Source organism: Filicampus tigris, chromosome 4, assembly GCF_054856515.1.
Source record: "Filicampus tigris isolate MCC_2025a chromosome 4, RoL_Ftig_1.0, whole genome shotgun sequence".
In the NCBI taxonomy this organism is placed as follows: domain Eukaryota; kingdom Metazoa; phylum Chordata; class Actinopteri; order Syngnathiformes; family Syngnathidae; genus Filicampus; species Filicampus tigris.
In genome coordinates, this window is record NC_141220.1 from 19,142,837 (window position 1) to 19,166,508 (window position 23,672).

At 43.5% G+C, this 23,672-nt stretch overlaps 3 protein-coding genes across 8 annotated transcripts in view; 2 read left to right on the forward strand and 1 right to left on the reverse strand.

Moving 5' to 3' along the window:
• The window catches only part of sergef (secretion regulating guanine nucleotide exchange factor), a 15,846-nt gene extending 15,613 nt beyond the window's left edge, over window positions 1-233 (forward strand). The window contains exon 11 of the mRNA XM_086028941.1: window positions 119-233. Coding sequence (XP_085885067.1) covers window positions 119-165 — 47 coding nt within the window. The 3' untranslated portion in view covers window positions 166-233. The remainder of the gene's footprint in view (window positions 1-118) is intronic.
• Window positions 1-8,817, reverse strand: part of kcnc1b (potassium voltage-gated channel, Shaw-related subfamily, member 1b) — a 13,678-nt gene extending 4,861 nt beyond the window's left edge. For 2 of the 4 annotated variants that reach the window (XM_086028938.1, XM_086028935.1), the window contains exons 1-3: window positions 7,434-8,817; window positions 1,963-2,878; window positions 916-1,089 (exon numbers count right to left, since the gene is read on the reverse strand). In XM_086028938.1, the coding sequence (XP_085885064.1) occupies window positions 916-1,089; window positions 1,963-2,878; window positions 7,434-7,997 (1,654 nt within the window). In that variant the 5' untranslated portion in view covers window positions 7,998-8,817. The remainder of the gene's footprint in view (window positions 1-915; window positions 1,090-1,962; window positions 2,879-7,433) is intronic. The other 2 variants (XM_086028937.1, XM_086028936.1) reach the window with 2 other exon arrangements.
• LOC147148812 (CD81 antigen-like) lies at window positions 94-23,472 on the forward strand. Of its 3 annotated transcripts, none has more exons than XM_086028944.1 (8): window positions 94-233; window positions 11,926-12,040; window positions 17,877-17,974; window positions 18,878-18,952; window positions 19,027-19,140; window positions 19,473-19,571; window positions 20,371-20,502; window positions 21,061-23,472. In XM_086028944.1, the coding sequence occupies exons 3-8, from the start codon at window positions 17,909-17,911 to the stop codon at window positions 21,196-21,198; spliced, it is 624 nt and encodes a 207-aa protein (XP_085885070.1). In that variant the 5' UTR covers window positions 94-233; window positions 11,926-12,040; window positions 17,877-17,908; the 3' UTR covers window positions 21,199-23,472. The 3 variants fall into 3 exon arrangements, with proteins under 3 accessions (XP_085885070.1, XP_085885069.1, XP_085885071.1); XM_086028943.1 differs by lacking the exons at window positions 94-233; window positions 21,061-23,472 and adding exons at window positions 10,379-10,613; window positions 20,539-21,048 and having other exon boundaries at window positions 20,371-20,454; XM_086028945.1 differs by lacking the exon at window positions 94-233 and adding an exon at window positions 10,486-10,613.
• Window positions 23,473-23,672: the final 200 nt, after the last annotated feature.

Sequence of the window (23,672 nt, forward strand, 5' to 3'; positions counted from 1 at the left end):
GCAGCACTGGATCCATGACATGAGTGTTGTTGTTTTATTTTTATTTTTTTTTTGTGTGTGTTGTGTGCTCCACGTTGGTAATACTACACCTGTTGCTTTCTTGTTTTTGTCTCCAAAGAGAGGTCAACACACACTCGAGACGGATCAGATTTCTCCATGCATTGAGTGCATCCGGAGTACGAGGGCATGCGCCGGGTGGTACTGGAATGGTTCGGAGTAGAACACTATAAAAGGTAGGCACCTCAGGTAGGGAATGTTCAGCTACTGGTGGTACGTAGTCTTGTGACGCGCAGCTACACGCTCCTGTAGCTTCATTGGGAATGTTTGTGTATAATCAAAAATTGGGACTTTAGCCTCTTTGAATCAAATCTCAAATTGTGTTGTGCTCCTTCACCATTCTGATAGCACCCATCAGCAAGACACTTCATGCACCATTATGGCCGAGAGCAATGTACTCAAAGTCAGGATCCCACATGGTATTTATCATTAAAAACACATACATACATGGTACACGCATAGCACGTCAATTCTTAAGCATGTAAGACAGCACACTCTAGATCATATAAATCTTCAAAATATTTTTTTTTCTTACTGGTAAATAAATAGGGGTATTACATTATGCATGGTATCAAAAAATATATTATGTAGATGTAGACAACTATTATTGACATTAGTGGTGATTGTGCTTGGCCTTAACTTGGAATATGTACAATTCCCGAGGGAATAATCGAGGAGAAGCAGCGGCTGTGAAGGTGTGTCGCATTTAAGAGGTTTGCAGTTGTGTGTGAGCGTGTTTTCGTGAAGTGTAACACTCTGAAAAGGAGGGGAGGAAAAAAAGGGGGGCGTGTCCTGTCTAGGGCCTTAGAGCGTGTCAGTATCTTACAGGGGCCTGTGATTGGCTGTTACTGTACGTACCCCTCCTCACTCTGCCCCCTGTGTGGTTGGGCCGCTCGGCCGTGGTGACCAGGAAGCAGGGCCGCTCTCTTTCGCTGGGGCTGAAGATTTCCTCGGGAGATATGGCCTGGTCGATGTGAGGGCAGTCCTCATTGGCCAGGGCGGCGTTCGCAGCCTCACCGTTCAGCTTGGAATCTTTACATACAACGACAGAGAACAAATAAAAGAGCACATAGGGGGGCGGGGCAATCTAGTGGCCTGTTTAATATCTCTGTTTTCCACTCTGTGGCTCCACATGTGGACTATTTGTGCATTGGGTATCTGCTGTGTAATGTTTGCCTTGCAATTTGTCTTTCTAAGGTTTGTGTGAAAATGTAAAAAGTTTCCAAAATCGGAGATAAGTGTTTTCCACAGGACAGCGACGATATGCTGTCTAAAAAATATGTGGCGCTCTGAAATTTGTGGTCCTCCCGCATTTGGTTGAGGAATTTTGTTAGAGTATAAGTGAATCTAAAATAGTCATGTCGTTTTACATCACCTTAATGCTCACGTTATGAGGAATTAATTGTCTGTTGGCAGATTATAGAAAGATCTTTGGGAGCATCCATCTAGAAACGTTGTTTTGTCAGAGCTGCTGCTGATTGCAGAGACTGCATCTTACTACAATGTTGCACCACTCCAAGATTATTTTCTCACAATTCAAAGATGGCGGAGTCCTGCATGTGCTCTACTGACTGACATACATTGGTCTTGTTTTTCATGCTCTTTAATATTTCAAAGACACGAGGATGACGGACATGTTGCCCGTCCCTAAAAGACGATGAATGAATCACCGAATGATTTGCCTAAATCTCTACTTCTCCCCATTCAAAGTTCGAAAATCACGTATTTTATTGATCGTGTGCTGGGAAAGTCTGTTGTTTAATCTCACGCCTGACTCATCAGCTGACTGAAGTGTGGGAAGAGAGAAACAGCTGGATATGTGTTTTTTTTTTCAGGCCAGCAAACTGTTGATGAGTCAACAAGGTATCGGAGTGTTTTAGTTATATTCAAAGAGTTCTATCCTACCTTGAAACTTTATCTCGAAAACGTCGTCGTGGGCGACAGGGCTCTGATGTTGTGAGCTGATGCTTGATTTGCAGAAATTTGGAGAACCGGGTTGGGGTGCGCGTGGAATATGCCTATTTTTTTTCTTTGGTAGTTTCTGTTTCGCCATGGCCAGGGAGTAATACATTCCAAAGTTGTTGACAATCACAGGGACAGGCATGGCGATGGTCAGCACACCTGCCAGGGCGCACAAGGCTCCCACCAGCATACCGGAGGTGGTCTGAGGGTACATGTCGCCGTAGCCGAGGGTCGTCATGGTCACCACGGCCCACCAGAAGCCGATCGGGATGTTCTTGAACTGCGTGTGCTCGCTGGCCCGAGGGTCGTTGGGGTTTGCGCCAATGCGTTCGGCGTAGTAGATCATTGTGGCGAAGATGAGGACGCCCAGGGCGAGGAAGATGATGAGGAGGAGGAACTCGTTAGTGCTGGCTCTCAGCGTGTGGCCCAGCACCCTCAGACCCACAAAGTGGCGAGTGAGCTTGAAGATACGCAGGATCCTCACAAAGCGGACCACTCGGAGGAAACCCAGCACATCCTTAGCTGCCTTTGAAGAGAGCCCGCTGAGACCCACCTCCAGGTAGAAGGGCAGGATGGCCACAAAGTCGATAATGTTCAGGGCGTTCCGGATGAAGTCAAATTTGTTTGGACAGAAAGTTATTCGCATTAGGAATTCAAAAGTGAACCACACGACGCAAACGCCTTCAATGTAGGTGAGGTAGGCCGCCGTCTCCGGCTCCTGGTAGGTGTGCTCCACCGTGACGTTGTCCACCAGCTCCACCTCGGTGCGGTTGATGATGGGGTTGAAGGCCTCGTGGGTCTCCAGACAGAACGTGGTGATGGAAACCAGGATAAAGAACAGCGAGGCCAGAGCCACCCACTGGGCGGGAAATCGCAGAGGGTGAGGGGAAGCCAATGGGAAGGGAGGGGGGAATGGGAGGGAGGGGGTCGGAGGGTGAAGGAGGACAGAGGAGTGAGTGAGCACAGTAATACACGCAATGTAATCAACCCCGGGCAGCCGTTCTCGGCATTGCAATTCAATCGGAGGCATTGTCATCTGCTTCGGTGACGGCTCCGTGCTCCGCGTCTTGGTTCCGAAGTGGCATTAAAAGGGAACAATCAAATGCGGGCTCGGCACTCTCACACCCCAACCCCCTCCGCTCCATCTCAAGGTCACGGCATTTTCAAGGTGAAGCGCTGCCGGCAGTTAGCAAACGGGACATTTACAAAAAACCTGAAACTGGGGCTTTTGTATTAAGCCCCGGCGGGTCTTTGCCCACTCAAGGTCACTTTGACCCGATAATCAACTCCGGGGAATCATGGCGGTCTCGGGCTGATTAGGATGAGGTCCGCTTTTATGACGAAGCGGCAACATCCCTGATGACTGTAGAGTGCTTTACCTTTCATCGGCATTGATCCGCCGATCGCATTTCATCACATTTAAGCCTCTGATATTTCTGATACGTGTTACATATGTAGGTGTAACTGATACAGTACGCTCTCCTGGGTATTGATCGTAGCCCTGTCCTTGCGCTATCCTCTGATCAGACTGGATTACAGTTTGCATTACCGCGCCTGCCAGTTGGGGAAAACAGCTGGAAGCGTGCCACCAGCAGATCCAGTCGATGCGCTGGGAAACGGGTGGCGGGATCAGTTGGCACTCTGCGAAATCACCAAATTTGTAGCCGTTTGCATTTAGTGGGCGCTCTCAAGCTAATGCACGGCCTTGTTAAGAGGCTGGGCGGAGTAATGAATGAACGCGGGAGGAACAACGGGAAAACAGCATCTCAGTCATCCCAGTCCATTCACGCAGGCTGAGATGGAAAGCAGGCCCTCATTACGCCGAGTCATCAGTGGCAATTCTTTGAATCGCGCCGAGGAAATTGTTTGCTCATGAACGCCTGCTTCCTGTCCGCGTAAGCGTTATTGTTGACTTGAGTCCAGCTCAGTGGCTTTGCTTCCGTCAACATCAACCCTGCCTTCCGTTAGCTCCAGCATCCCCTTTTTAACCATGCAAATCTCAAATCAAACGTGACCGCAAAATGTAGTCGCGAAAGTTTGGCGCTGCTGCATTTACGCCTCTGCAAGCTTTGTGCACATACGCGAGCCCCCGCAGCCACGCACTCTAAAATAAAAGGCGAGCTCTGCGCCGACAAACACCACACACATACCACGCATGCTCAAATTGATGTGTTTGGCACCTAAAGTGCGATAGTTTGCGACCACAACTGTATGATTACTCTTAATGCTGAAGTGATTAGAGTGAGTCGCGTGCCGTATTAGTTTCGTGTGACATTTCATTCACTTAACAGGCTCCGCTCTTTATTGTTGTTTTTAAGAAGTGAGTCACACAAGCCTCGTTGTATTCAGTTTGGTTGAGGTGCGAACACTTGTGCGTGCTTTTGTTGTGATGTATTGCGTAACGTTGTTGTGTGGCACGCCTCGTCCTCTACGATGTGCTGTGCGCAAAATGACTCCCTACAATAAAATCCCAATACGATCGAGTGTAAACTACAACCTCATAAAAGCAATGATTACGTTCAGAAAAAATGCCTTGGGAATACCTAATCTCTAACGTATAGCAATAATATAGATCATGCGTGATTTACAAGTCGAAAAGGCCATTCAGCGCCTTACATTGATGGATGTTTGATGTCAATCGCTGAGCTGAGTTGTAGTCGACTGCAATGCAATAATGTTGATCTTTGTATTTTGCTAGCACAAAGTTTGTTGTAATATGGGTACAGTACATGCTTTTGGCAAACGATTTCATTATTATTGATTTCTCAGTTTGAATTGCTTCCCCTGACTATTATGCGTTGTTATTTTTGGCAGAGTCGAGGTCATTATCGGTCAGCCGCCATTAGTGTGATGAAGCCTCTTTGCTCTGTTCGCCAGTGGCTTGCTCAAGCCTGCGAACAATCGCACCCTTCAAACGCTTCATGTCATCACACCGCCCTTTGCATGATGTGTCTTGGTGACTCTTGGGAACAGTGCAAGCATTGGGGGAGGGAGGGTGCCAGGTGAACACCACCGGCTGCTTATTGGTTCACTCTCACTGTTGTCGGCAAACCGCGAGCTCGCGCTGATGTGCTGTGACAAGGCTTTTCCACTGATGTATCCACTGTGAATAGAGTCTGTAATTAAGTCTGGGGCTCAGTTCTAATTAATTTTTTTTTTTTTTTTTTTTTTTGCCTGTCTTAGTGGCGCTTTGTCCAACCTCGCTGTGCTTTTGTCTAAACAGAGAAAACGTGCTGTGCATCTTGGCTGTGGGAGATTTCAAGGTGATGCTTGAAACACGACGCAATGTATGGCTTTAAATTGCTTTGTTTTGCGACATTTTCTTTTCTTTTCCAGCAGAAGCCTGAAGGTTTTGTGCCAACACTGACTTCCAGTTGGAACTGTTCATAATTCCCACCACCTTGCCCTTCACATAATACCAAGTGAAAACCAAAAAAAATGTCAGGAAAGGCCTACTTTGTGGCTGTTTTTATTCAGCTGGAATTTAGGGTCTTTTTTCAAGGTGGAAGAACAGCTCCAAATAGCTGTCAGTGTTAGCACAAACCTTCAGTTTTCTGCTAGAAAGCAAAAATTGAGCAGCTGAACTTTATTTGGGGATAAACAGAGGAACTTTAAATGGTGGAAGCTGTCCTGAACCCTATCTAACATGAGTTTGAATGTGAGTGGTTCATTCTGAACTCTGCCACATCCCAGGTAAGAGTGTGGGCACAGTTGTGCAACCACATTACCTCAGTTGTTTTCACTTGCTCTCTCCAAAAGATTACATTTAATTATGTAATTTTCCTATGATTTCATAGGTTATAGATGACTAAATGATTTATCTCGGTTTCATTTTTATATCACAAAAATCTGGCTCACACGGGTGTGTGGACTTTTTATATCAACTGTATAAGAGTGAGAAACAGCAGATACAGTCGGCTACCGCTGGATGGGGGGGCCTGATAATCAGGCTGCTGCAGCTGCTGAAGCAGCATGCATCACAGCAGGTTTCAGAGGAGCACATTTGTCAAAAAAAAAATAAATAAATAACATGTGAAGATCTAATTGTCACTTTTTAGAGGCCCAAATGGAAAAATGCCCCAAAGCAAGGACTGAAAATGTCACCTCCGACAGCAACCTGATTTAGTCTGGAGGCTTGCCACTGAAATGTTACTGCGTGGTGCAAAAGATCTGCTTCCCTAATGTGGTGTTGACCCATTTAGCCAGTCTACGCAGGGAACCTTGTACTCCGGAAAGATCATTCCGAATTTTTCTTATATGAGCTGTGGCAACTCAGGATCAGGGGCAATTTATATTTCTTTGTGATATACAGTATATCACTAGTCTTCAAGGAGCCCAGCTGCCTTTGGGGGACAGATGTTTTTTTTAAATGAGATTAGGAAATCTTGCCCTGAACATTTCAAATTGAAATGAACAGAATAAAAACATTTGCTTAGGTGTTTTTATAGGAACATGATCGTTTGTTGAGCTACTTAGCCCTGTCAGAAACAACTGGAGGATGTTTCGGTGGAATAAAGTGTCGTTGTCTACAACCGTACATTTTAAGTTCCCTAGTGCAGTGTTCCCTAACATTTGTTGAGTCAAGGCACCAATTTTAGTAACCACCCCTGAATAAAAATGTCACTAAAAGTATATACCGTATAATGAAACGATGATGATCTCATCTCACTTTACTCCCAATTGACCTCCTCATTGAGGAATCCGGGCCGGATGAGTTGAACACAAATCTGATCAATGCTAGAGCATACTCGCAGGAAGACATGATTTGGGTTTGTGTTTTTTTTTTTTTATGAATGGTGGTACTACACTGGTACCCTCTGCCATCGAATGGAAGACTATTTAATTGTTATGACGGCCTGTCACTATATGACAAATTAAGTGATATTGGATAATCTCCCACGGTACCCTGATTCTCCCTCACGGGCACGAGTGCCACGAGTCACGACACCGCTGCTTGAATGCATTTCTTTTAGACTTCCTATTCTATTGGCCATCTGTCCAGGGCAGAGAACCGTCAGACCCTTGTTTGTCAGTCAAACAGCATCACGGGTTGAGCCCTATGAACTCTGCCTAGCAACAAGTGTTCAAAATATTTGTATCTGCATGATTGCAGTTGTGAAGTTTTATAATGAATCACCTATTACAGGTTATGCTATCCACAACAATGGAAGACAAATGGGACTATTAACGAGCAGATGATGAGAGTGTACTGTAGTTTCATGGTATGTTATGCAAAGTTTTAGTTATTGTTCCTTTAGCCAACAAGATTTTTGATTTATGATTTTATCAGCCACGCGTCCCATCCATGCATTGGGAGATCAATTTCAAGGTCACCAAAGCCTCTCATGCAGTCACCAGTCATTGTTGAATTCACCCGGGCTGGGGGAAAAAACTGAAGCATGCAAGCAACTCACCCTTGCATATTTGGAGGAGTAAGGGTCCTCAAACAGAGCCCAAACGCGCTTCTGCCAGCGGCTCCACAAAGCGCCACTTCGAGCATCAGGAGAGTCTCCGTGCGCCAGCCTCCGCGTCATCTCATCCACGTCGTCCTCCCCATGCTCCTGTTCTGGCTCGGCATCGTCGTTGCCCAGGTCCAAGAGTCCCCCCCCGCCGAAACTATCGAGGGCCTCCTCCGCCTCCCGGTGCTGGCGATAGGTCATCCAGCAGCACGGCTCCACGTCCGTCTCGTCGATGCCCCAGAACGCCAACTCCTCCTCGTAGAGCGGCCCGCACACATCGGCCGGGCAGTGCAGCTTACCTGTCCTGTAATAGTTGAGGATGTGCGCGAAGACGCCCGGGTGGCGGTCGAAAAAGAACTCCTCGATCTTGGCGTCATAGTCAAAGTGGTTGGGAGCGTCAGGCTCGGCCAGCCACGACAGGCGGGTGCCGGGTAGGGTGCGAAGGGTGCTGCGGTACGTCTGGTGCCGGATCCCTCCCACGTTGATCACGATGCGATCCTTGTCGTCGCTCAGGCCCATCGCGTCCCTTAAACATCGCTCAGCCAAGTTCCCCTCGTCATGGTGGCAAAGGTGAGAGCGACGCGCCGAGCCACCTGTCGTCTCCCCGCCAGGAAACAAAAGCCAATCGCCGCCGGCTCGACGCGCGTCAGGCGGCGGCGCGCTTTGGGGATGTGGACGCTGATGTGCCCGTGAGGCTGCAGGCGAAAGCCAAAATGAACGCGGCCAATGGCATCACACGGAGAATGGGCGTCACATCGTCGCCAAATCCAGCGAGGACGAACGGACAATTTTGGAGCCAATGGAGCGTCTAACTATTCTTCACCTTTTATTGGCTCATGGTGACTGCGGTGCTGGTGCTGAGCGGACAGCGCCCGTCCTTCTGCTTCTGGTCCTCTCGGTGTTCGATCCCTCCTCCAGACGCGCCTCCTTCACACCGACGCGCAGCAGCCCAGTGCGGCTCTTTGTCTCGGCAGCACCGACACGTCTCCCTCTCCTCTTCTACTGTTGCTGTAAAAAAAAAAAAATAGAAAGAAATAATCCAGTCAGTAGCAGACATGCACGATCGAGGAAGTGGAAAAAAAAAAAACAATATGAATGTATGTGGCTCACAACATGCCGTCTCATAGCAGATGGAGCATGCCTAGTGGATGCACCCTAATAGTGCTCTCCAAATACGGCGCCCAATTTCCCCCTTGTCAGTCAGGAGGTGTGAGCAATGATCCGCCCCTCACTAAACAACAACAATGAATGAAAATGATTGAAGGCGTCCACTGTGATGGATCAATGCATTGTAATTTTGCGCTAACAACAGTGTGCAGGCAGGCACTAAGATTCTGCCTTTGTTTGGAATAGCTCGAGAGTTGGAGTTACCATGAGTCAGATGTGTCCGTGCGCATCTGCTCAGAACAAAAGGGCTGCTTTTAATCCGCCGTTAGAGGGAGCTGTTGTTCCTTGCAAAGAGGTGACGCTACAGGCTGGCCATTATTATATTTGCTGATGTCGAAAGTATAGCTCATTCACTCCTAATAGATGCATAGCCCCTCTGGACACTTCATTATGTACTTTTGCAGAATCTCGTGGTTAGGGTAATTCCGACAGTGCTAATATAATAATGGCTGCTTTTGACACAAAGGCAGAAAGGTGGAGGCAGTCCACTGTTTGGGATGCGGGGTTCAAATATGTGCTTGCGTAAGTTTTCTCTGGTTTCTTCCTAAAAACGTGCATGTTAGATTCATTTATGACTCTAACTTGTCCAAGGTGTGAATGTGAGTGTGAATTTGCCTATACGATGAATTCAAAAAGTCTCCATACTTCTGTTCAAATGGCAGGATTTTTCTGATATGAAAGAATGAGACTTAATATAAATCATTTGGTACTGTTCCTAACTTCCTCCATCTTGACTAAGGCCACCGTTCCAGCTGAAGAAAAATGACTCCAAAGCATAATGCTGACGCCACCATGACTTGTTGGTGGTCTTTTGAGATGTGCAGTGTTTTGTTGGCTCAGACATACCTTATGGAATTATGGCAATAACTTTCCACCTTGCTTTCATCCGACCATAACATGTTTTCCTGGATGGGTTTGGGCGTTTTTGTTAGGCAGTGGCAGCATCATGCTTTCCGGATGTTTTTTTTTTTCTTCTTTTTAGCTGAAACTGGAGCTTTAGACGGGGTTGAATGAATTATGAACATGCTAGTCACTGTTTGCACATAACCTTTAGGCTTCAGCGAGAAAGCAAAAACAATGTCAGGAAATGCCCAATGGAACATCTCAATTTTACTGTAAATGGTGACAGGTGTGTCATGACTCCCATTTATCATGAGTTGGAATGTGGTTGGTTAATTCTGAACACAGCCAGGGATCCCCAGTTATAAGAAGGTGTGGGCAACAACATTATCTCCGTTATTTGTATGTCCCCTCTCAAAAAGATTTGTTCAAAAATCCTTTGAGTTTTAAAGGTTATAGATCACATTAATGGTGAAAGATGATTTTCCTCCCTCTCGCTCTCTCTCTTCCCATATATATCTATATATATAGAGAGATATATATATAGATATATGTGTGTGTGTGTGTGTGTGTGTCATCCGAAAGGGTTGTGTACTTTTTTTTTTTAATCACTATGTGCTATGTGCTCAGTTGATTGGCTTGTGTCCAGTCCAGTTGAATGTGATAATTTAAGACAGTTGATAGTTCAACATTAATCTGCCAAAATGTTTTTGTTTTTCTAAACTATGTGTATATTGGTGTTTCCTGTAGCTTTTTCAGAGCCAAAGTCAAACTAATTTATTTTCCATGTAATGCATGTTCAGACTTGGGGGGGGGGGGGGGAGAAAAGTGGGGCACCCCCATTCCCTCGTGCAGACTGGGGCCATGTTATTCCCTCAGTCTTCCCCCTCCTGGTGGGCAGTTCCGTGTCTCAATTTTCACTCTTCATTCTAAAGGAGGAGTTTGCAGCATTGAGGCTCTTATACCTCAACTGGCAGAGAGCGTGTGTGATTCTGGATTGTTGACTGGCCTCAGATCCGAAACTGGGATCAAAGAAGGGGAACTGACAAAAAAGCTGGCAACATGGCGGTGACAGGATGCACGCAATGCATTAAATATATGTTATTCTTCTTTAATTTTATTTTCTGGGTAAGTTGTTTCTCTTCATTTGAACCTTTTTTTTAATGTTTTGGGTTACAAACTGAACGTGCGTTTGACTGAGCTAGATAACATTTGAGCACATCTGTGTGGTTTATGGATTCGATGCGGCGCATTTCCCTCCTTGTTTGCTAATTGTGTGAAGGGGCATGTGTGGGAGAGCAGCATCAGTTGAGGAGGCAAAGCGCACCAAATGTCGCTCCAACCCCACAGTTATTTTCTGCATGGGCAAGTAGCAGCGTGGGGTGGCTGAAAGAGAGGGGAGGATTTCATGCTGGGTGGGCTTCAATCTAAACATTTACTCGTCTTTCTTTACATCTCACATTAAGCATGTGACCTTATCTGAAATAAGAGTAACGGGCTACAGGGAAAGACTTCCAAAAATCCCAATTGATGGATGATTTCTCACAGACACCCCCTCTTCAGAATAAACACTTAAGAGATCTGAACATTGCTATGAGAGATTTTTTTTGGGGGGGGAGGGGAGAGCTGTGCTGCCTTTGAACCTTTCACAAACTCAGGAAACACTCACGCAAACACACTTCTGTCCCTTGCTTTACACAAATTTCTATATGTAACTTGATTCCATCACAAAGTACTTCCCGAAAACATGTTCACGCTTTTTATTCCTGCTTCCCAAACACACGGAATTGACCAGCTGTGAATTTCCACTCGCTTTTTCTCACTACTTATCTTTTTTTAGATGGGCAGCATATCCTGGACACGCCACACATGAGTGTTTCCTCTGCTTGCTTTGCCCGCCTGCTTGTCATTGTGAAAAAAAAAAAAGTGCCATTTTTCATGTCGAGGATTTGGCTTCCTGTTTCTTGGAGAACAATGCAGTGCAGTCATGGCACTAAATGTGTACATGAATTTGGATTACCAAGAGACTAACAACACATTTCGACAAAATATAACCTGTGTATGATCACATCGTGTGCCACAATGTTGCACATCTCAGCCTGCGGTCGGCATTCCTTCAACGTAGCAGGAGAGATAAACTGAAAGGAGATAATGTTGAAGAGTTCATTTTTGGAGGCCACGGACGGTGCTGTGGGTCACCGCCGTGTCAGGATGTCCTCGCATCACTTCCCTTAAAGGCCAGCGGACAGTTCACAGCCTCCCAGCGGAGCTAAACACATAAATATTAGGAGAAGGTTTCAACCAGTCATCTGGTTTTATAAGGCTGATGTTGCAACACGTATCACTTTCAATACGTTTGGATTTCTCCTTGCATGATTCCACCGAAAGGACTGAGAATGACGATGACATCAGACTGACATTATCCCTCCTTTCATTGCAGCTGGCTGGAGGAGTGATCTTAGGAGTGGCCCTGTGGCTCCGTCACGACAGTCAAACAAGCAATCTCCTCATTCTTCAGTTTGAAGGCCAACAGGCACCAGGCACCTTCTATATCAGTGAGTCAAGTGGTTCCCTGACCGAAAACAAAAATGGGCAGTTTTGGAGGAAAATTGGAGAAATTCCGTGATTGGCTTTTGACAACTTTGCCCTTAGGAAATCACCTAAATTGACATTCAAACTGCTGCCGTCATAAAGCCCTAATTAACCGTACGGGCAACATTTTTAAGTGACATTTTAACATCTGTAACTGTCGATAAAATGGTGAAATAACCACTATCTAATATGACTAATTAAAAATAAAATAAAGATTTAAAAAAATACCTAAAGCTGAATTGAGGGAGAACAGGAAGGTGTTTGCATGGTAATGCCAAGGGCGTAGGCATAATTTCAGAAGTGATATACAGTACATGCAAAGCACAAGTGCTCTTTCATATTGTCATAAAAATACGTACAAAGCAGTGAGCAGAAATTCTGAGCAGCAACTAACGATTGGGGTTGTATATAGCACTAAAATCCTGGAGCTCGAAAGCAATGTTGACATACTGTAGGTAACAATGCTGTATTTCGTTTTAGCGTCAGGCTTCCGATTCACACTATTGTTTTCTCACCAGTGGAAAAAAGTGAGCCATAGCAGCCTTGTACACTTTTTACTTTAGGACACATATATCGTGTATTAAAATACTCACAACTTCTGATCTGGAGGAGATGTCGGTGATTATAATGTTGAACAATGAGGAACACATCTTGAGCTTTGGAATTGCTTGTTTAAGATTTTTTTTAAAGACATTTTCTCAACATTGTTGGTTGTGGGGGCAAAAAGTGGTTAGTTGTACAACTTTTGAGGTGTTGGACTTTGTTTAAATAAGTGTTTCCCTTGCAAATAATTTGTCGTTAGTAGAGTGACGACCACCATGGGGGTTGAACAATAAGCAATGGAAAAAAAAGTTTTGAGTAAGTGAGCCAACAGCCTGGCCCCAATGCAAGTGGACAGTGTTTCTTTTATTGTTTAAAAAAAAAAGTTTTTATTTACTGAAGCCAGGAGTAAAAAAAGATTTAAAATGAAGAAAAAACATAAATAGTCATGATTAAGCACATAGGACACCTCCTATCCAGATATATGACAAAAATGCTATTTTAAATAAGGACAAAATATGTGTCTTTGTCTGTATATTTTTAATGAACCAACGTACAGAAAAATAAATTAATGCTCAAATGAATTAATAAGATCCACTCCTTAACTACAAAGGGTTCTGTTGCATGAAAAATCCCATTCAAAGATGGCACAAAACAGCAAACCAACATTAAGTGCAAGACTCCATTTCTCACAAAAAGGTTTGAGGTTGATGTAGCGGCGACTAATGTTGAATTCTTTCATGGCTGATAGTGTCACTTTGCAAACTAGGCAGATAGGTTTGTGTTTAAAGTTTGTGAACATTTAATCTTCTACCCATTTTACACGACATCCCTGATCTAGGAGCTGACTTGCAGTCAATCTAAAAGCTGATTTTGAGCCAGTCACAAGAAGGAGTCATGCCAGATCGCTAATGGCAAAACTCCTTCCAACTCTGCCTTTACTAGCGTCTCAGTTATGTCAGCACACAGCGGCAGTCGGTGCTGGCCTCTCCCAGAGTAGTTTTGCTCGGGATTGATGCGAGACTGACCACACGTATTCAATCGCCACACACTCACGACGAGTTAAATATCAAACAAAACGTGTTGACAGTGTCAACACTGACCGTTATTCAAGTGAGTAAAAGCAGATGTTTTGATCCTGGATCTGATTGTGTATATTGAATGAAGTGATCGTTGAGTGGGCGTCCATCTCCAAAGTGAAGCTTGAATATTTAATAGTAGGAAGGGAAATGTTCGTTGGAGGGGAATGCTAAATGGAGCCTTGGCACATGTCCTTATTAAATCACACTATATTTTATTTTCTAAATGTATTCAACCCTTGAAGTCGGCCAGTCATAACTTACTGACATCTCGTCTCTCGTGGTACTTTGTTTCATGGGACGGGAAGGTCATTTTTAAGAACACACAAGTGCTGGGGCTCACTTTCAGCCGGGGGCACAAATTCAAACTTGCATTTGACCTCTAGCAGGTAACGGGACCTGCGTAAATTTGCAGCGTGACATTTTTACCCAGCTGTCAGTCTGACACTCCGAAGGTGTGCGTTCAATCTTACACCCCCAAGGTTTAAAAAAAAAAGAAGGAAAAAAAAAAAAAGGCCTGCTCCAATGAGAGAGGCCAGATGTTGTCAACAGATGTTGCGGCTGGTGTGGGCACTGAGTAGCGGGCGTGTGAGCACGGTGCAAAAATAAAGCCATCATGTGTGTTCACCCGCCTCTGATGTTCTTGACTGTTATTTCGTTTCCTTTACAAAATCGGAACTGAATTCCAGAATCAGGAATGCGCTCCCCTCAGGTTGCCTCGCCGCTTGAACTAATGGCATCCATCATTTTCCTTCAGTGCCTTCAGTCACCCACAAGGCGAGCCCCAAAACATGCGAAACATGATACAATTCAAACATTCTCATCTTGTCGCCTTGTTGTGGCGGTGAACTGCTGTGAACCCCTTCATTTCAATTTGGCCCCGTCCCTGTTCTCCCATACTTCCCTCCTCACTAAGTATAAGGAAGCATCACAAACTCACGCTTTTTATAGAGGAAAGGCCCACTAGTGATTTTGGAGGGGCCCACCCAAGCGAGATCAAGGGAATGTTTCTTTCTTTCGCCCGCCCTTAGAAATACGCCCCAGCATAATTCAAATAACCTTGGACATGTGCACATTAACCCTCAAATTAGAGTTTAGCCTGGATGCTTTTAGCACGCTGGCACATCAACCCGGTGTTTAAGGAAGGCTCAAAATACATATTGTCCAAACTCTGAGGCAGTGCTCGAGCGCAGTTGCTGCTGGCACACGGCTCGGGGAAAGCTCCCAACTGACAATCTTCTCAGACTTCTTTCAGAATTGAACAAAAAGTAAGGACAACAAAACTCATGTTGATGGCCAATGTAACGTTTTGAGACACACCTCGCAGCTGAATTGTCTTGAGTTTATGATAGACCCCCAGAGTCTTAAAGCGGAAGTCAACCTAAACATATTTTTTTTCAAGAATATGTTCCCAGCAGGCCCACTATTTGAAACACGGCATTCTGAATATAAGTTAAGCAGCAAAATGCACTCGTTTTTAGCCATCTCCGGGGGCGGCCATTTTGTCTTCTGTCGACTGAAAATGACATCACAACTGCTCACAACGACCAATCACGGCTCAGGTTCGGAAAACAGGTCAGCCGTGATTGGTCGTTGTGAGCAGTTTTGATGTCATTTTCAGTTGACAGAAGACAAAATGGCCGCCCCCGGAGATGGCTAAAAACGAGTGGATTAACACTTATTCTACAAACGCAATATTTAGCAGAATGCCCTGTTTCAACTAGTGGGCTTGCATAGAACGTATTCTTGAAAAAACAAAAATGTTTGGGTTGACTTCCGCTTTGCAATAGTATGTTAAATTCCCCCCCCTAACCTAAACGCAGAAGTTTGATTAATATTGCATTTGTTGCCTGAGAATTAACTCATTCACTGCCAGACATTTTCAGACATTTACAGAAAATAGCCAAAAATGTTGATGATTGTTTTCCAAAGCGAAAGTAGATATTTGCAAAGGTGCTGTTTTGAATAAGAATAAAAAGTCTGATTTCATGGAGGTCGATGGAAATGTGAGAATATAAGGCTGAATTTCCAAGTATTTGAACAATTTTAACATAAACAAGGTCTCTGAATGATTTATCGTTTATCAAACCAAATCGGCGAGTTTTAGACAAATCGATTGTTGCGCATCTACTACCCACAAAGAAATGTCAATGGCGTAAACAATTTATGTCCAACAACTGACATTAATTTCACTGCCAGACATTTTCAGACACTCTTTTACCCTAACGTTTGAAAAAATTTGAAAAAATATAAATACATTCCTGAGATTGATTGGCTTCACTGTGAAAAGACAAGTAAATTCGTCATAAGGGTAATTATTAATAATTATTATTTTTGGTGCCTGTTACCTTTATGATTCTGATTATTTTTAATCACCTTAGTGGACAAGTGCTTGTAGCGCTCACTAGTCTGTGTGCTCATCCACTTTCATTCTAATAATTCTAATTTTATTCTAATCGTATAGAGAATGACTCCTTTTGATGATTAATCCTTATCGCAGATCAAAAAACACTCGCTGAGACTGGGAGCGATGCGAAAGACAGCGGGGACTTGACTTTGCAACCTCTTTTTGTAAATAGTGGACGAGAGGAGAAGAAGACAGACATCCAAGTGGGGCTTTTAGTGGCTGTCTATCCTTCCTCCCCCTATAGAGATTACACAGAGAGACAAGAAATAAATGAACTTCCCTGGTGCCATCTCAATGGCCTTCAAACCTCAAAGGGTGTTGTCATAGTAATGGAAGGCAGTGGAAATAATGGCTGCTTTTGCCACATTGCTGGGTTACCAAGCCTGCTAGCTGAGCTCATTCTAACACAAACACACACACACAAACACACAAAAAACTCAGGGTCCTTAAAGAGGAGGGGGAGTATAGCAGGAGGGTTGATGGGAGTTATATGGAAGGCGTTTGTGAGGTCTGCAGGTCTGCAGAGAGTCGGAATCTGTCAGTCTCTTTTTCGACCACTGTCAGGCTGCATTAGTGTGGAGGTTGTTTTCGCAAATCAGACTGCTCCCAAAGCATCTGCCTGAAAGGATTTCATTCTTCAGGTGACGTTTCAGTGGAGAGAGGAAGATAAAGGGCAACAGGCCTTGGAATTGCTGAGTTTTAAAAGCACTCTGACACACTGTTGAATCTGCAGAACTGTTTTTTTTTTTTTACCTTAATTTCGCTTTTACTTCATGAATTCTGATGTGGTGTCAGTGTATACAGTATATCGTATTGAACTGAGTGTTTATTTTGGTTTTATTCTAGTTATGTAGTGGCCCAAGAGCCAACAGACAACAAGGAAACCACAACCGCATTCTTGATGGAATTGTCGCAATTAGTTGTTTCTTTTGAATTGTCTTTACCACAGTACATGTATTTACAGGTATATACTCAATCAAATAAAATCCATCCATTTTCTACACCGCTTATCCTGCTCAGGGTCGTAGGGATGGATTAGGATATTGTGGTAAACTTAATGTATTGCAGTAGTTCAAGTAAAAAAATGTATAGACTAGATTCACAACAGTGAACAATGTTGCAGAGGTATTTATTTCACGGTGTAAACGTGCTGTGTGTCGTGGTCATTTTATTTTAGTCCGCCTTTCGCCTGAAGTCAGCTGGGATAGGCTCCAGCTCCCCAGGGCCCCGAACATGAAAAGTAGTCGATAGAAAAATGCATGTATATTATTATTTTTAATCACTGAATTCATCTTGCTGCAGGACCACCTGTATACCGCCGTTCAAATCAATGGATGTTATTGTCGTAATCATTAGAGAATGTCAAGAAAGATATCATCTATTTCTATATCTAGATGTGTTTATCTTTGCCGTGTTCACGTCTCCTGTGTGGAACGGATAATGCAGCGGGTGAGAGGTCAGGGGAGTTAATTGAGCGGAGGGGGAGGCTGAGTGTGTCTGGAAGGCACTTCCCGGCCCGAAGCTCTGCCGCTTCAACCAACACAGGATCTGGGAGCTGTTTATCTCCAGGATGTCAATAATGTCGTGTCACCCTACGGGGAGCGCGAGAGACATCCCGGAAGTCCATTACCAAACAGTGCGTACTGTCGATCAATGAACAGGGAACATAAACGCTCTCCGTTGTCTTTGCCGCCTCCTAGTGGTGGCGGTGAGCATACTCCATGGCCTCATGTATTATTTCACGTTGGCGTGTGTGTGTGTGTTTTTTGGCAGGTGTCTACATACTGATAGCTGTAGGTGCTGTGATGATGCTGGTGGGCTTCCTAGGATGTTACGGTGCCATTCAGGAATCTCAGTGCCTGTTGGGAACGGTGAGAAAATATCGGCTTTTATAAAATACTAATGACACTAGATGGACAAAAGTCTTGGGACACATTGCCTGATTAATCAATTAGGGATTCATGTTAATTCTTTTCCGAGTCAGGCCCCTCTCAGTACATGGTTAGGTTTCTTCCTACATTCTAAAAACGATTGACAGGAGGGATTGATAGCCGACTTCGATTGATCAATATTATTGATATTTTTTTCAGTTGTCAACTCGCTCACTTGTGTAACGAAATAGAAATACAGGAGAAATCTTGGCAATAATGTAACTGCAGCAATCCTGCACTTGTGTTATGTTGAGTGCGGCAAGAGATCCGACTGTCTGTGAGACCATGAAGGTGTCTGTGATTTGTGATTAGATGAGTTAGTCGGAGGGTGGGATCAGTGGGAGGAGAACGAGAATTGAGGGGGGCTCCCTGATGAGGGCTGACGGTTGAGAGAAATAGGTGGGGTTTTTTTCTCAGGATTAATCAGACGATATTAGCTGTTTTAAAATCGTCAAAAAGATGATTTTTCACACATTAACAGTTACAACATAAGACAAAGATAATGACGTTCAAACACCCCCAAAAAATTGCAAAAAAGAATCTGCCGAGCGTTGCCAATTATTCTCTCCGTTGAAAAGTGAAACAAATAAGGGCAAAGTAATGTAAAACTGTCAAATGTTTTGCCTGTAATTCATATCTTTATTGTTGCAAGTGTTAAGGGCGCAAAAAAAGTGATGGATGGATGGATAATTGGCCGATTCACATTTCATCACAATTTTATTCTGCCAAATATCCGAATCGGCATCAGAGAAGCCATATCATTTGCGCCTAGGTATCCAGTGTGGAGTGTATTCATCGATGAACACTGCAGGACTGTAATTCCGTTCTAAATCTTTTCTGCAGTTCTTCTTCTTTCTGGTCATCCTGTTTGCCTGTGAAGTGGCTGCAGCCATCTGGGGTTTCATGAACAGAGACACAGTGAGGACACTTGCGACAGTTGCTCATCACATCAGTGATTGTGATTGACAATAATAACAACAAGCTGTCCGCAGATCTCCAAAGAATTGATCAACTTCTATGACTCGGCATACATCAAGGCTGTGGACGTCTCGGGCTCTCCCAGTAAAGACGCTGCCATCAAAGTGCTGGATGTTTTTCACACCACGGTCAGTCAAACATTGACCTTTTGGGTTCATATGTAGTCTCTTACAAACTTGCTTTTGTCTTTTTGTAGGCACCATATTAGGTTTACGAGATATACGGTAATAAAAAAGCAAGAAATGCATTTTTTTGATCAGCTTTGAAAGCCATTCATTTAACAATGTTTAACTATTGTGGCAAATTGGAAACCTTACCTAGCTAAGTACAAAGTAGTAGTGACAGAGCACAGACAAAATACAACTTTTGTACTAAACTACATTATGTATCTAATTTTGTGGCACGTTAGAGTATATTTGCATGATTAAGTTGTGGTTTGTGTTCTCGGCCATCGATCCAGCTCGACTGTTGTGGTAAAGGAGACGACACTGCGCTCTTCAAACAAGTTGTTGGCACTTTGTGTCCCAAAAAGTCTCCAGAAGATTTTCTGAAGTCTCAGGTAGCAAAGATTTCCTTATTCAGTACCATTCTTTTACTTTTGCATAGTGTTACAGCACAATCTTTAATCTCTTTTTGTTCTCCATTTCACAGCCCTTGTTTTCTGTACTATGTATTTTACATACTGTATAATCTGGAGGGGGAGGGGGACTCACCTTAAATATAATTACAGAAAACTGGCTTTGCAATCCCACTATTTGTTGGATTTTATTATGTGGTCCAGTTATGTTATTTTGCGTGTCATTCCACTGGTGGCCATGAAATTGCCGCACATGTAAATTTGAAAGAAGAGTGAAAACAGGAAGTATTTCAAGATGAGCCTCATTTTTGCTGAGGATATTAGAGAAAGATTTTTTTTAAAGCAGAAGTCAATCAAACTTGACTTCTTTTTTTCAAGAATATGTTCCCAGCAGGCCCACTAGTTGAAACACGGAATTCTGATGAATTTTGATGATGTCATTTTCAGTCTACAGATGACAAAATGGCTGTCCCAGAGATGGCTAAAAACGAGTGGATTAACACTTATTCCACAAACGCAATATTTATCAGAATGCCCCGTTTCAACTAGTGGGCTTGCATAGAACATATTCTTGAAAAAAAAAAAAAGGTTGCATTGACTTCGCTTTAATGTCTCGATCCTCTCCCATCCTGCGTTTTACGCCTACAGAAAGCAATGACTATAGGTTCATTTTATGGTGTGCAGTGGAAACCACGCATACTGTGCCTACGGATTCACATATTTGCAGATTAAAAAAAAAAAGTGCAGATATATTTTTAAACATGTTTTTTTTTCCAATCAGAGCTGTCACGACAAACTGATTGAGCTCTTTTCCGAGAAGCTTTATCTGATTGGGCTGGCCGCGCTAGTGGTGGCCGTCATCATGGTGAGCTGGGTGCCCCGCCGTCCCCCTGCACGCCACCGCAAGAAAAATGTGAGTCGAATACGATTTTTCTTTGTTCCCCTTTAGATCTTTGAGATGATCTTCACCATGGTGCTTTGCTGCGGGATCCATAACGCCCCAGCGTACTGAGCCCGTACACTGATGAGCACCGTGACTCATTGAAGAACTTACATTGGTTTTGATGCAGTAGCTCCTCTTTCCTATTACTAGAACACAGCACGGTGGATATTTCTGCTTTTGTTTTATTTTATACTAAAAAAAATATAATTAGGATATTGTCTATTTATCATAGGGCATAACCATAACTTTCTATATCTATACAGTGTATATACAGCATGCTGTGGAATAGTTTGCTGAATGAATGCTGTTTTTGTGGATGTATAAATTGTACATATGCACGTCTTATGTTGATAGCAGGAGAGGCCATGTTTGATTGTGACATACATGTCTCCCTGTTGTGTTAACACGATTGGACCAGCAGGGGTTCAACAGTCAGTCATCAGTCAACTTTACTCTCTTCTCACGCCGCAGCGTGTTTTCAGTCAACTTTGTTTAATAAACCATCTTCGTGCTGTATTGTCTGTGCAGATTCTTTGTCTTCTGCAGCATGGTGGGTTAGTGGTAAGCACAACTGCCTCCGAGTTCGAACGTTATGGGTTTGAAGCAGGGGCGGAGCCATTGGGTGGGCACAGGCCCACCCAGATTGACGGACTGCCCACCCAATGAGATTCATGAAAAAATACTTTTACATTTTTAGTAAATTATGAAATTATTTGTGCATTTTTTATTTTGTTGAATAGTAAGAATGGCATAATTGTGGTTGTCTAAGGAAGATCTGAACTTCATATTATTCGGTTTGTCATTTTATTTGAATATACAATGTGTCAGGACAGGAGTATGGTGCGAAGTGAGAGAATTATTCAGGCCCACCCTGATTTTTCCAGGCCCACCCATTAGCCACGTTCTGGCTCCGCCCCTGGTTTGAAGCTTGGCCTTCCTGTGTGGAGTTTGCGTATTCTTTCCTTGCTTGTGTGGGTTTTGTCCAGGTACTCTCAAAACATTTATACTAGGGTCATTAAAGATTCTAAACTACCAGCAGATGTTAAAGTAATTATGAATGGTTGTTTTACGATGTGCCCTGCTATTGGCTACCGACCAGTCTAGGGTGTGCCGTCGCCCCAATCCAGCTCAACAATGACCCCAATGAAAACAAGCACTTTTGAAAAACAGTCATATGGATCTTTGACATTATAAATAAGATGTCAGTGGTAATGAATGTTTTAAGTCCGAGCATAAAATATTTTTTATCAATGTTACAAATTTTTTGCTAATTTCTTTTTGTCCAATCACATGGCTCATTTTGGAAATACACAATAATTACATTTAGGTGTCTTGACACAAGAGTGCTAAATATTTTACGGTTTCTTTAAAACATCAAAATTGTAAAGTAGGTTGTGATGCAATATTGAGGTATTTTGCCAGTGGCATGTTGTTACATACCATACAAAAATGACATCATCATACAGTCACATGTATGATCAATTCAGAGTCTTTGAATAATCTAACATGCCTGTTTTTGGAATGTGGCATGAAGGAAAGTGAGTCAGACGGGCGCTAACTACTACACCACCATGTTCCCTCGTGGCACATTACACATGCAGTAATCCTGCAAATAAATACGTGAATGTAATCACTGATACAGATGTGTCTAGATTCACAACCCTGTGAAAAAAAAAAAAAAAAAGATTGTTTTTAGTTCATCATAACACAAAAACAAATCATGCATGCGTATTAAAAAGTACACATAGAGATATCAATCTGTCACTGTATCAATATGAAATCAGTGGCATTCACAGACAAAAAGGAGAAGACACGCTAAGTTGTGGACTGCTCTGCACTCAACTGGTTACTGGAAGTTGATTTATCTACTGTAATGCGTTACATCGCCACGAGGAGGCACACTGATCAACATCTTTTCTCGAAACAATTACTCTCTCTACACTCCCACAACACCCAAAAACCCAACGGACTTGTATTTCTGGCACAGTTACACCCAGTACAGTTGCCTCGTCACTGAAACTCACAGATGACGTCACACGCTCCTGTCCCGCAGGTTTGGATCCCTGCTGGGACGTCTGTGAGCGGTTAAGACTTGTTTTAGCTCTCTATGATGCACATAGAGTGATAAACTACCGCGTCGACTGCAGTTGTGAATACGTCATTTATATCCGTGAAGGTTGCCCTAGATGGAGAGGGTTGTATCTCAAAAGCAGAAGTTACACATTAAAGACAACCAGCACTTTTCAATTGCTTGTATTGAGATAGTTGGGGCTCTAAAGTGCCTGCCCACCTATCAAGAATAAAATAAGGCATGAACCAAGTAAATCTTTTTAAAAAATTGTGTCTGTTAGTGAGCTGTTTTGTAGCCTACTGCAGCCGCACTGTCACATAACCGTTTATTAGCCCTTATTTACATAAACAAATGCAGAGCTTCGCTAACCATGATGTGATCAGCAAGGCCGGGTAAATAAAGCTCAAGAGCCACTTTCAAGCAGAGGCTGTGTGAAACACTATCATACAGGCATGTGCATGGATACTGTAGCTCTCTAGTGGTGCTCCTGCACCAGCCCATGAGAAAAGTGCCCTTTGCCCCGAGCACAATATTTGGAAAAATATAAAATAATAACAATAAATCTGTCATCAATTCCCCTCGAGTGTTTTGACATCAGATGGATAATAAATAAAATTGTATTGTATACGAGTTCTTGTGCCCCTCGCTGTGCAGTGCACACAAGCTTTTACCATTTGAAAGGGGGTGTGTAGACTTTCATTCTGGCTGCTTTCATTGTGGTGCAACACTAAAAACAGCAGATCATTTTTGTTGACATGCGCTACAAGTTAGAAGTTACTGGTATCTACCCGACAAGTGGCAACAAATGATTACCACAAACAATCTTGCATTGTTATTTAATGTCTCCTTAAAGTGGAAGTCAACCCAAATGTATTTTCTTCAAGAATATGTTCTATGCAAGGCCACTTGTTGAAACAAGGCATTCTGATAACTATTGCGTTTGTGGAATAAGAGTGAATTCACAAATTTTTAGCCATCTCGGGAGGCGGCCATTTTGTCACTTCTGTCGACAGAAAATGACATCACAACTGCTCAGGGCTCAGGTAATGACCAATCACGGCTGACCTGT

Coding starts and splice junctions, on each gene's coding strand:
- LOC147148812 (XM_086028945.1), top strand. CDS start 10,548: ATGGCGGTGACAGGATGCACGCAATGCATTAAATATATGTTATTCTTC. Junction 18,953..19,026: donor GTTTCATGAACAGAGACACA/GTGAGGACACTT, acceptor AGCTGTCCGCAG/ATCTCCAAAGAATTGATCAA. Junction 20,503..21,060: donor CACGCCACCGCAAGAAAAAT/GTGAGTCGAATA, acceptor TTGTCTGTGCAG/ATTCTTTGTCTTCTGCAGCA.